This window comes from Corythoichthys intestinalis, chromosome 14 (genome assembly GCF_030265065.1).
Source record: "Corythoichthys intestinalis isolate RoL2023-P3 chromosome 14, ASM3026506v1, whole genome shotgun sequence".
NCBI lineage: Eukaryota > Metazoa > Chordata > Actinopteri > Syngnathiformes > Syngnathidae > Corythoichthys > Corythoichthys intestinalis.
Genome location: NC_080408.1, coordinates 52,524,762 through 52,537,514, shown reverse-complemented (window position 1 = coordinate 52,537,514; position 12,753 = coordinate 52,524,762). Strand labels below are relative to the sequence as shown.

Below are 12,753 nucleotides of genomic sequence, written 5' to 3'. Positions count from 1 at the left end.
GTGTTGTTTTTAAATTAAAGTATATTATCCCATTTTTAACCCCCCCAAATAAAGGTTTTCTTTTCGTCCCCAGTGTCACTGTCGTTAACACTTTACAATAAGGGTCCCTTAATTAACATTAGTTAATGCATTTCTAGACAATAACTCATGTTTAAGTAACATGACAATAATTCATTTAATCCCTTATCTCACATTTACTAGTATATTAATTAACATGAGTTAATGCATTAGTTAATGCATAACCAGACAGTAACTAATAGTTTGGTAAAATTATATATATATATATATATATATATATATACACACACACAGTATATATTAGGGGTGTCAAACGATTAAAATTTTTAATCGAGTTATTTACAGCTTAAAAATTAATTAATCGTAATTAATCGCAATTCAAACAATCTATAAAATATGCCATATTTTTTGGTAAATTATTGTTGGAATGGAAAGATAAGACTCACAAGATGGATATATACATTCAACATACGGTACATAAGTACTGTATTTCTTTATTATAACAATAAATCAACAAGATGGCATTACCATTATTAACATTCTGTTAAAGCGATCCATGGATAGAAAGACTTGTAGTTCTTAAAAGATCAATTTTAGTACAAGTTATAGAAATTTTATATTAAAACCCCTCTTCATGTTTTCATTTTAATAAAATTTGTAAAATTTTCAATCAAAAAATAAACTAGTAGCCCGCCATTGTTGATGTCAATAATTACTTACACAATGCTCATGGGTGCTGAAGCCTATAAAATCAGTCGCACCCAAGCACCAGCAGAGGGCGGCAAAACTCCGAAAAACACAACAAGTACAGCTTTCTTTCACTGTGCTGTCATTTTAATCTGTTTGAGCAGGGCATTTGTGCGTTAATTGCGTCAAATATTTTAACGGGATTCATTAAAAAAAATAATTACCGCTCGTTAACGCGATAATTTTGACAGCCCTAATATATATATATATATATATATATATATATATATATATATATATATATATATATATATATATATGTATATATATATATATATATATATATATATATATATATATATATATATATATATATATATATATATATATATATATTTATATACTGTATAGGGTTTGTTAACTCAAGCATTTATAATTTCTTAGTTAAGGGACACATGTGCTACACTTTACAATAAGGGTCCAAAAAGCATTCAGTAATGGTTAATAAAGGTTAAGAGGGGGGAACTTAAGTATTTATAATTTCTTAGTTAAGGGATACGTGTGCTACACTTTACAATAAGGGTCCAAAAACATTCAGTAATGGTTTATTAAGGTTAAGTAATACTTATTAGGTTCGTTCACGTGAAATAATACCATACAATAATGTACACAGTATATAATACATTACTTAACATTAATTCGCATATACATTAGTGGATTAACAAACAGTTATCAATGTTTACTGGTACTAGTAAGTGATTGTAATTTTAAAATGAGAAACATTTCTCTGTGAGTCCTTGGGTGCTGCTAACCTAACCTTAAGTATGGTATTATTTGAATGCTTTTTGGACCCTTATTGTAAAGTGTAGCACATGTGTCCCTTAACTAAGAAATTATAAATGTTTGTTAACATGTTGTTAACCCTAAACCCAAAACCCTAACCCTATATAGGCCTATATATATTTTAATTTTACCAAACCATTAGTTACTGTCTTGTTATGCATTGACTAATGCATTAACTAATGCATTAGCTAATGTTGATTAATATATTAATACATGTTAGTTAAGCAATACTATTAATTAATGTAATGTTACTTAAACATTAGTTATTGTCTAAAAATGCATTAACTAATGTTAATTAAGGCACCCTTATTTTAAAGTATTACCTCACTGTCCACTCTGTTAAGTTGCGTTAGGGTCCCCTTAAGAAAATTCCTTAATGACAAATTTATTAATGACATCACATTTCTGCAATAACAACAAACCAGTGGCGGAAATTTCAGCCGTGGTAAGCAATTTTATTTTTACCTCCCTTAAAAATCCGATTTTGCAGTTTTGTTAGGTTTGGTTGATCATAACGCGTCACCTCTGTTGAAGCTTCATATCAAAGAAATTAATTGAATTGAAAGAAGAAAAAAAAAAGACCCAAATCGTTTTCCCTCATGGATGTTGCATTGGTATTGCTCTGAAGTTAATCACTTAAAACAATGCGGTGTACACCTGTTTGCCTACAATGGCTTGTGCCATCGGAGTCATGACGCTTGTCGGTTTAGCAACCGTAACTAAGTGGGGCTAGCTTTTACAAAAGGTAAATTGGTTTGACACCACTGGCATAAATGTACAGTAAAATCGGTTATGGTCATATTTTCCAAGAGCAAGTCCCAAAATGTCCCCCATGACTGTTCTTTGTTGCCTGTAGCAACCTGGACAGAGAGGTAACACCAGCATTCTATTGGTCGGAACTGGCATATTGCACTCCTGCGTTGTACCAAACACATCGACAGCACCTTTTATTAATAATTATTTATAGGCTGAAGACATAGTGTTTTTGCTGATGACATGGTCATAGTCAACCATTAAGGTGGTCCACTAGGGACACAACAACAGGTAGGTTTATGTCTGAAGAAGCGGCCTTTGTAACGTCAAACGTCGGTTCGAGGGGAGCTTCCAGTTGAGGTATTGCAGCAGCTGGCTGACCTAGTGAAGCTACCATGATCAGAAAGTCGTTTGTACAACGAGGACCAGTCAATGCGCCGGCCCTCATCGGCTTGGTGGCGACCTTTGATGAGCTCTTCACACTGGAGCCTCGCCGAGGATCCTCACAATGTAATAGTGCTTGGAAGCATCTGTAAAACTGAGTCAAATAGAAGAACAATTGGATTAGAAATTGGTTCAGAAAAAAAACAACAAAGGACAGAATTATATTTTACCCAGAGGTGGGTAGTAACGAGTTTGATGTTTGTGGGAGGGGAGACAAAAGATGTTAATGACCCGGGGTGCACATAAGTGGTCCGCATGCGCGCATGCGTACCGGACGTAGACAAACGCGCTGGCCCTCAACGACTCCCATACGCTTTTGCGTACCGATGGCTGACCACCGTATTTGCGGCGGACACGAGAAAATAACTTCTCAAAATGTCAAAGAGGCAGGCAACACTGAGTAATTACTTCCGTGTTCCCCCACCACCGTCAAAAGACAGACAGACGACAGAGACGTCACCGGAACTACCGAAAAAAAGGACTTTTGCTGAAAAGTAGGAGGTACCATGGCTAGAAGCAAATGATGCTCGCACGGAAATGCGGTACAAAATGTGCTGTGAGAATCCCAATGTCGCCGATAAGAGCAGCGCATTTTATGTAGGGTCAAAGAATTTCAGCCATCCAAACTTTGAAAAGCACGAAAAAAACAGAGAGCATGTGGCAATTAAGCAAACTATCGATGTCAAACAGGACCCCGCTCGCCCTATGGACAAGTGGCGGAATAAAGGTAATGAACAGCGACATGCACTGACAAACGTGTTTTTGCCCGCATTTTACAAAGCTAAACATGCACGTTCAATAAGGTCTTATGAGGAGGACATCCCACTTTTAAAAAGGCTTGGAGTTAACGTGGGAGCCGCATAATGCCCTTTATTTTGAATTGGTGCTTTTTATTTCTTTACATTTCAAAGTAATGGCAATTTTGTTGTGCCAGTTGATGTTAATCAAGCATTAATTGTTAATATAATTAATTAAAGTTAATTGGCTCTAAGTAAAGCTTGTCATAAATTTATCGCATCAGGCGGGTTGGCTCTCAAGCTCAATGAGGACCAAGTCACATCTCCAGGTCCTCCTCTGAGAACCTGGGCAAAAAAATTATGTGCACCCCTGTTAATGACCCTGAAACACAGTGTCAGCAATAAAATGAACTTACACTATATATATATGACACTGTTCGTGTTCAAACCTCAGTTCAGCTCAGCTGTTGTTGAAGCTTTTGAAAGTTTAGGTTTAAAGCAATTCAAAATAACCATTCTGCCTCCTCGGGTGTTGTTTTGACTAAGCAAAGCAAAGGAACGTCTTGAAGGTGCCGGTCACATGATCTATTCGAAAAGTAATTTTGATCCAACAACTGATTTGCAATGGTGGCCTCTGAAGGGAAAAGCCGAAAGGAAAACATGAAGTACTTTGTAGGAAGCTTGCTCATTTCATTCATTTTTGTTGTTTGTTTTATTGCTTTACACATTTTATAGACGGCACTTTAAAGTCTAGGTCTTTATTTTAAAGTGGAAGTACAGAATTCTTTTACATTAGGCTTAATCTTCGAGTTTAGCAGGGGTTTAATTAGTCGGTGGAGTTGATTTCAACAAAATTCCGTTGTCAGTTATTTGTTGGTTTCAGGGCTCCGGAGTTGCTACGCTAGGGCAAGTCAAGTGGTGCCTGCTTACAATGCCAATAGACAAGTCGCCATTTTTGACATTTTCTACTACGGACTTCCGGTTTAAACAGATTAAAGTGAAGTACTGCTGAAGTAGACAGAGATAAACTGCAAAATCAAACCAGAGGAACCCACAAAATCTCTAAAAATGGTTTCAGCAGGGGGCTGAGACTTTCTGTGCTGTGCGTGGTTGTGTGAACTCCTGGAAGCACCTTTTAAGCTGCTACTCCTTGAGCTCTCATGTGCCACATGTTTCCAAGTGCAATTGCTGCTGTTTCATAAATGTTCTCAAGTGTCTTAAACAGGTAAGAAATGCTTGCATTGTAGCCATATTATTATTATTATTAGTAGTAGTATATTGTTGCTGTTGAGCTGCCATGCAGAGTTGAATATTAGTGTGGTTTATTTTGGTGTTTATTTTAGGCAATTGTGTGATATTAAAACCGCTCCATCTAAATGTGTGTTAGTGTGCTGTCACGTCAGTACAATACTATGTGATTCCCCTGAGCCAATGGGGTGTTTTAGTAAATGCTAGGTTGCATTTCTTTTTTGGTGATACTGTAAATCCACTGTTTTGAATATGTTCTTTTTTTTTTTTTTTTTTTTTTTTTTTTTTTTTTTTTTAAACCTGTCCTGTTCAGCTGTTTGACACAGAGAATGGAAGTCTAAGTGCCCAGATTCTGAACAGTTTTAATGTTTCACATGGAGAGTCTGACATACTCCCATTGTGATCCTTCAAAATACATTTTTTATTATGACAAAGCAGCGAACAGGAAGGGATTATGGGGGGACAGAAGAAAAGAAATACAAGAGAAGAAAGAAAAGAAACACATACACAAACAACAAGAAATACATTGAACATCTAAACTAGTTACTAATATGCTGGTGCTATCGTCAGCGAGATGTATTTCCGGTTTACACCATGTGGGGGCCAATTGGCCAGTGAAAGAGGAGAATGGGGGTGGGGGTGTCTATAAGACTATAAGCTAAGTGATTGAAAGGGGTAGAGTGTACACAAATCAGTTCTGTGATCTAGAACCCAGTAATCGTGTGAATCTCTTAAGCCCATTGGCGACCAACCCTACGCCGCCGCATCGCCAATCCCGGCACCGGAACCCCCAACCCGAGCATGCCCTACCACATCCAGCAGCACGCAAGCCCCACCGGGCGAGCGACAGCCACGCAGACGGGCGGAGAAACCGCGCGGGCGCCAACCCAGGGCCATGGCCCCCACCCAGCCAGCCCGGGGAGGGAGGGCGGGCGGGGGGGCCATGCGCAGCCCATCCCTCCTCCCGCCGCCCAGCAAAGGAGCCACCGTCCCCCTCCACCCCCCCGGGACCCAGGGTGGTCCCCCGGGCCACCCGCGCGCCCATCAACCGGCCTTCAGGGATGGCAGGAGGGGACGCATCACCAACCCCACACCTACACCCACCCCCGCCCGCCCACCCGGGCCACGAGCCACAGCCCCCCAACCGGCACGGCACGCCACGGGACCCCCAGCGGCCCACCAAGCCCCAGGCAAGGCAGGGTCCCCCGCCGGTGCAGGCGACACCCCGCTGATACTCAGGCGCCCAGCCAGCGACCCGCGACGGAGCGCAGGGCGGATGCCCAGCCAGAGAAGAGAGGGGAAGGCGAAGGCAGGAGAACGCCCAGGAACTGCCACGGGGCGATGCAAGATCGGAGACCCGACCCCCCAACCCACTCCCGCGGCCGGCAGCCGAGGCAGAGGGGAGGCCACACCCCGGGAGCCACGCCATTTAGAAAAAGTGTGGGACCCACCTACCACCCTATTACTGTGGCTGCCAGGTTCCCGACTGGCAGCCATCACCCAGCACCGTGATGGGGGTGTGAGGGGAGGGTAGTGCAATGTATGCATTAAAATAGGAGAGCTTGGCTTGGGGCAGTGGGACCGCAGCATGGAGTTTCTGTCCAGCCGCCCGTCCCACCGCCCTTTGCCGGAGCTCTCCTGTGGAGTATGATGTGTGTGGTGCATTTAAAAAAGGTGCAGGGATGGCGGGGCCTGTGGTGAGGAGGCAGCCGTGAGGCCCCCCCCAACAGGTCCCAACCATCCCACAACCTTGGTGTGTGGTGCATTAAAAACAGGGGGGAGTCGGGCTGGGACTGTAAAGCCCCGTCCCAACTCTCCTCGGAGAAATGTATGAGCATGTAAGTGCCAGGGTGAAAAATATTTACGGTGCCGAAGTGAGAAGTGCGTGAGTTAAGAGGCAGGCTCCCGCGGGCGTGGCCCCGTCCACCAGAACCACCGGCCCCAGGGCGGAAGAAGCGTCAGGGCCCCGATCAATCCCCGCCCCAGACCACCCACGGCGCCTCCGCGACCGCCCACCCCCCTCCCAACCACCGAGCACCCACCCCGCACCCCGAGCAGGCGCCACACCAAGCGCCGGCGACCAGGGGGCGTCCACCCCACCGGCAAGGGACAGCAAGCCCCACCCTAGGCCCCGCGGGCCCCAAGAGGCCCCGCCAACGACCCCGCCGGCCGGGGGGCAGCCGCGGCCGCCGCGGCCTAGGGAGGCGGACAGGGCCGGAAACAGACCAAGGGGAGGGAAGCGCACCCCCCACAACCCACCCCCGGGCCAAGAGGGCGCGCGGTATGGCACCAGAGGGCACCTCCCCGGCACCCGGTACAGGGAGACGCGGCTCCGGCCGGGCGGACCTGGGAGGGAACCATGGCTGCCGCATACACCCCCCGGCCCCCACCCCAACTCCACCCCACCCCGGCCGGCCGGGGAAGGGCCGCGGCCCCGGACAAGCACCCGCGCGGCCCCCCCAGCCGCCCACGACACCAGCGCGCGCCCGACGGGACCCCCCGCACAGCCAGACGCAACCAGACAAGCCCCGGCCGAAAATCCCGGGGGCCAAGACCGGCGGCGGGACTGCCCAGGGCAGGACGCCAACAAACTCCACCTGTAAAGCTGATAGAAGAAGAGGTTTATCAAACACCATTAGATGTATGCCAAGGACCAGTGAAGTGTATTATTTACGCATAGTTCCTTAATTGTTCCAAGTCTGATAAGTAATATATAGGGTGTTCCAAAAAAAGTTGCATATGATCCCCAGTAGCTGGAAACCAAATTGTCTATGAGTATCCTTGTAAAATAAGCCCATTGACCGACTAAACTGTGAAGGAAGAAAAATTATTTCTTACATGCTGTTGGGACTGTATAAAACAGTTCGGATTTAAACATGTCCAGTTTCCAGCTGCAGAAGGATGCATACAACTTCCCTGGACACCCCGCATACATCCATTTATGTATACATTTCTATTATTTTTGTGGCATTCCTTCGCAGGTGAGAGAGAATCCTTATTCTATGTTCATCATTCTTGCGACCGTTTCCCACTGTTGTTCGTATTTGACCATTTTATTTGTCTGTTTGGCAGATATTTTCTCTAATGTTATGTATTCAATGATTAGATTTAGCCATTGGTTAATGCTAATGTTTTGTTTGTTTTTCCAATTCAACAATATTGTTTTTTTGGCTATCGTTAGACTTGCCAGTAGTGGACGGGTTTGATGGATAGAGATATTCACTGTATTCAGATCGCCAAGCAGACAAAGAGTTGGAGACAATGGAATCCTGCAGTTCAATAGGAAAGAGAGTTTCTTCGTTACCTGTGCCCAGAAATCTTGTATTGGTTTACATTGCCAAAGAGCATGAAAGTATGTATCTGAAGTATCTTCGTTGCAGCTTGTACATTTATCGGATTGGGAGAACCCCATTTTGTGCATTTTAGATTGAGTAATATGCCATCTGTGCAGTATTTTGAACTGTATAAGCTGAAGGTTCTTATTCTTTGTCATTATAAATGCATTTTTACAGATGTTGGACCAATAGTTATTATCTAATGTTACCGAAAGTTCGTTATTCCATTTTTCGATTGGTAGGCAAGTAGAGTTGTTACATGAGAGGGCTTTATATACTTTTGAAAGTATTTTTTTTTGTTGAGGATGTATATTTATTATTTTATTTACGAAAGGTGGTGGGTCTAACGTACCCGTTAGTGATGGAAATTTGCTTCTGATGGCTGCCCTGATTTTATTGTATTGAAAGAAATTGACCCCTTTGATCTGGAAATCTTGTAATATTTTTTCATATGACATGAATGTATTATCTTTGAACAAATGCTGTAACTGGTTTATTCCCGTATCATCCCATGTGCTGAAATAAATAGGAATTTTATTAACTCCAAAGTCTGGGTTGTGCCAGATTGGTGAGAATTTACACGGGGCTTGTTGTGATTGCGTAATTTCCATACCTCTCCACCAGGCTTTCAAGGTACATGCTATCATTGGGTTTTTGAAGCAGCTATGGTGCTTAATACTAGAACTAATAAAGGGGAGGTTTGCCAATTGTATTTGGTTGCAGTCTGTTTGCTCTAATTCTAGCCATGACTGTTGTTCAGTGTTAAGCTATAACCACCTAATAAGATATTGTATTTGATTTGCTATATAATAGTGTTGGAAATTAGGGGCCTCTAGACCCCCCTCTGGTTTATTTCTTTGCAATTTGGCAAGGCTAATTCTGTTTTTCTTGTTTTTAAAGTAGAATTTTGTGACGGCTGAGTCTAGGTCTTGAAACCATTTTTGAGTGGGTTTAAAGGGGATCATTGAGAACAAATAGTTTATTTGTGGTAATACTTTCATTTTGACTGTTGCTATCCGGCCCAAAAGTGAGATGGGTAGATTATTCCAGTGTGTCAAATCTTCACATATTTTTTCTAGGGGGGGGTGTATGGTTTAGTTTTGTTAATTCTGTAAGTTTTGGTGAAATGTTGATTCCATGATACTTTATATTCCCTATTGGAATATTGTGATTTTGATTTGCAGGATTCCATGAGTTTGTTGATAAGGGCATTATAATTGATTTTGACCAATTTATAGCATAATCTGATATTTGTGAAAATGTCTTTATTAGTTCAAAAGTCTCATGTAGGGAGGATTCTGGTTTTTCTAGATATAAAAGTATATCGTCTGCGTATAAGTTAATTTTGTGTTCCGATGTGTGCAAGCAGATCCCTTTGATATTAGCGTTTTGTCTTATTGCAATTGCTAATGGTTCAATAAATAGAGCGAATAATAGGGGTGAGAGTGGACAGCCTTGTCGAGTTCCCCTTTGAAGACAGAAACTTTGTGAAATGACCCCGTTTGTGTTTACAGTGGCTTTTGGGGCGTTGTAGAATATTTTTATCCAGCGGATAAATGGCTCACCGAAGCCAAATTTTTCCAAAACTTTGAAGAGAAAAAACCAGTTGACTTTGTCAAATGCTTTTTCTGCGTCCAAAGAGAGGATAATTGCTTTCTGTTTATAATTCTGTGCAATATTAATAAGATTTAACAAGCGTCTTATATTGTTTGTAGAGTTACGTCCTTTAATAAAGCCGGTCTGGTCTTTATGAATTATAGTGGGAAGAGTTTGTTCTAATCTAGTAGCTAAAGCCTTTGCAATAATTTTAATATCTGTATTCATTAAGGATATTGGTCTATAGTTTGCTGGTTGGGTTAGGTCTTTCCCGTCTTTTGGCAGTAGTTTGATTACTGCAGTGTTCATATTGTCTCTAATTTGACCCTTGGCACTGATTTCTTGAACCATTCTATAGAAAAGTGGTGCCAGCATATTCCAAAAGTGTTTAAAATATGATGTCGAGAACCCGTCGGGCCCCGGTGCGCGACCTATTGGCATGTCCTTTACGGCATTCCATAATTCAGCGAGGGTAAGTGGGGTATCTAGCAATTGTTGGCTTTCTAAAGTTATTTGGGGGATGTCAAGATTATTAACGAATAGGTCAATGTCTTCATTATGATCGTTTGTCCCCGAGTATAAGTTTTTGTAGTAGCTATAGAAAGTTTCGTTAATTTTTTCTGGTGATTGTGTTATTATGCCGGCTGAATCTTGTATTGTTGTAATTAATGTTTTTTCTTTGTTACGTTCGAGTTGGTTTGCTAAATATTTCCCGGATTTGTTATTATGCTCAAAATTGGTATATCGTAGTTGTTGTAACAGAAACTGAGTTTTTTTTAGACAGAATACTATTGAGCCGTTCTTTGGCGCTGAAAAGTTCTTTTGTGGTATTGTCTGTGGGATTATTGGCGAATTCCTCCGTCAGTTGTTTGATTTTCATTTCTAATTCGTTTTCCAACTTCTGTTCTTGTTTTTTTTAATATGATGAATATGAGATAATCTTGCCTCGAATTACGCATTTTCCTGTTTCCCAAAGCAATGACGGTGAGATGTTTGGGGAATCGTTAAGTTCCATAAAGTCTTTCCATTCTTTCTTAACGAATGTATCAAATGCTGGGTCATCTAATAAGGAATCATTACAGCGTCAGGTTGCGTGGGGTATCGTGCGGGAGTCAGTTTTAAGGGCTAAAGATCATGGTGCATGATCACTGATGATTATTGGATGTATTCTTGGCGAAATATTATTAATAGCGGAATTATTCGCTAGAAAAAAATCGATTCTTGAGCACGAACCATGGGCTAGGGATTGAAAGGTATATTCCCTTTTTGTTAAATGTTTTGCTCTCCAGACGTCACTTAAGCCAAAATCGTCCATATATTTCCTAATGGTTCTTGCAGTTTGTGACTGTTTAGTGAGTTTATAATTGGAGCTATCTATACTTGGATCAAGTGTAGTGTTAAAGTCCCCTCCTATAATAATTGTTGAGTTCACTGACATGTCACTCAGTTTACCAAAGATATTGTGGAAGAACTGTGTATCCTCGTTGTTTGGGGCATATACTGGACTGTCTCAGAAAATTAGAATACACAATATTCTAATTTTTTGAGACAGTCCTGTGTATATATACAGGACTGTCTCAGGAAATTAGAATACACAATATTCTAATTTCCTGAGACAATTGAATATTGTGTATTCTAATTTTCTGAGACAGTCCAGTATGTTCACTAATGTGAACAGTTTATTACTTATGGTAGCTTGTACTATTATGAATCTACCTTCCGGGTCTGCAATTGCACTATTTAATGTGTATGAGATCCTTTTATTTATTAATATTGATACTCCTCTTTGTCTGCTGTTATAGCTGGCTGAATACATCAAGTTAAAATTTGAGTGTTTAAGATATTTCTCTTCGGATTTGGCTAGATGTGATTCTTGCATGAAGAAGAGGTCTGCCTTTAATTTGGTGATGTATTCCATAATTTTAGTTCTCTTTGTCTGCGATCGGAAGCCATTCACATTAAATGAAACAAAATTTATATATGTCATATGCGGATATTTCTAAGTATCTTAAGGAAAGTAATGATCTCAGGATGTGTGTTATAATATTTGGTCCTGAGTGTCATCAACCATTCACATTCATTAGAAGCCATACGAGTATGTAATAAATCAAATTCTAATAGAAATGAATGCAATTTTTTGTAAACCGCTTGGCATAATTCACACGACATTAAGACGTTGTTAGAAGGATTAAATACATGGGTAGCATCATCACTAAACATTACAATTTTAAAGCGTGTACTTAGTGTGTGTTTGAAAACAGCGGTGTGGAAAAGGTGAGACAAATAACCCAGAAAAAGAAAAGATATGAGCGCCAGTACAGAAATGTGTAGTGTGAGACATGAGTGACTCTTAAGACTAAGTGATTATCATGCAACCCTGATCTGTACGTGTGCATTGTTGAAATAAAATCGACTTAATACGGCATTGTGTACATATTGGAAGTGCTTAGGAAGTACAGACAAAGTGATTATCATGCAATCCTAATCTACACATGTGCCTTGCTCAAACAAAAAAACACTTAATTCAGCATTATATACGAACTGGAAGTGTTTCGAAGGTACAGACAAAATAGTTATCATGCAGCCCTAATCTACATATGTGCCTTAATCAACCCAAAACAATTTAATTCAGCATTATATGCATACTGGAAGTGTTTAGGAATAGCAAACTAAGTATTAAGCATCCCTAATCTATACATATGTCTTGCTTAAATCAAGACAGCTACATTCAGCATTGTATGCATAATAGAAATATTTAGGCATTACTTATCGGTCAGAATAGCCATGGGGTGAGCACTTGGTCTCGGTATAGTTGACCATCAATGAAAAGTTTGTCGAGCGTGATAATTGCACGTTTGCCCTCTGCTCTGGACCGCTTCAGAATTGGATAGAGGATTTTCCGTCTTTCGTTGATCTCACGCGGGAAATGATCATTCATACCGAATCTTATTCCTTGTAATTCTCTTCCTTTGGATTTCACCAGTACTTTCTGCTGGTAGAGCTCGAACTTGGCGATTATTGGACGCGGACCGCTTCCTCTTGGCTTCCCAAGACGGTGTACCCTCGCAAACTTGATCGAATCCACCATTTCC

The 12,753-nt window shown here is 41.3% G+C and overlaps 1 protein-coding gene across 1 annotated transcript in view; it reads right to left on the bottom strand.

Annotated features, from left to right (window-relative positions):
• Window positions 1-1,969: 1,969 nt before the first annotated feature.
• The window catches only part of LOC130929945 (vertebrate ancient opsin-like), a 154,582-nt gene continuing 143,798 nt past the window's right edge, over window positions 1,970-12,753 (bottom strand). Inside the window, exon 4 of the mRNA XM_057857582.1 lies at window positions 1,970-2,839. Coding sequence (XP_057713565.1) covers window positions 2,555-2,839 — 285 coding nt within the window. The 3' untranslated portion in view covers window positions 1,970-2,554. The remainder of the gene's footprint in view (window positions 2,840-12,753) is intronic.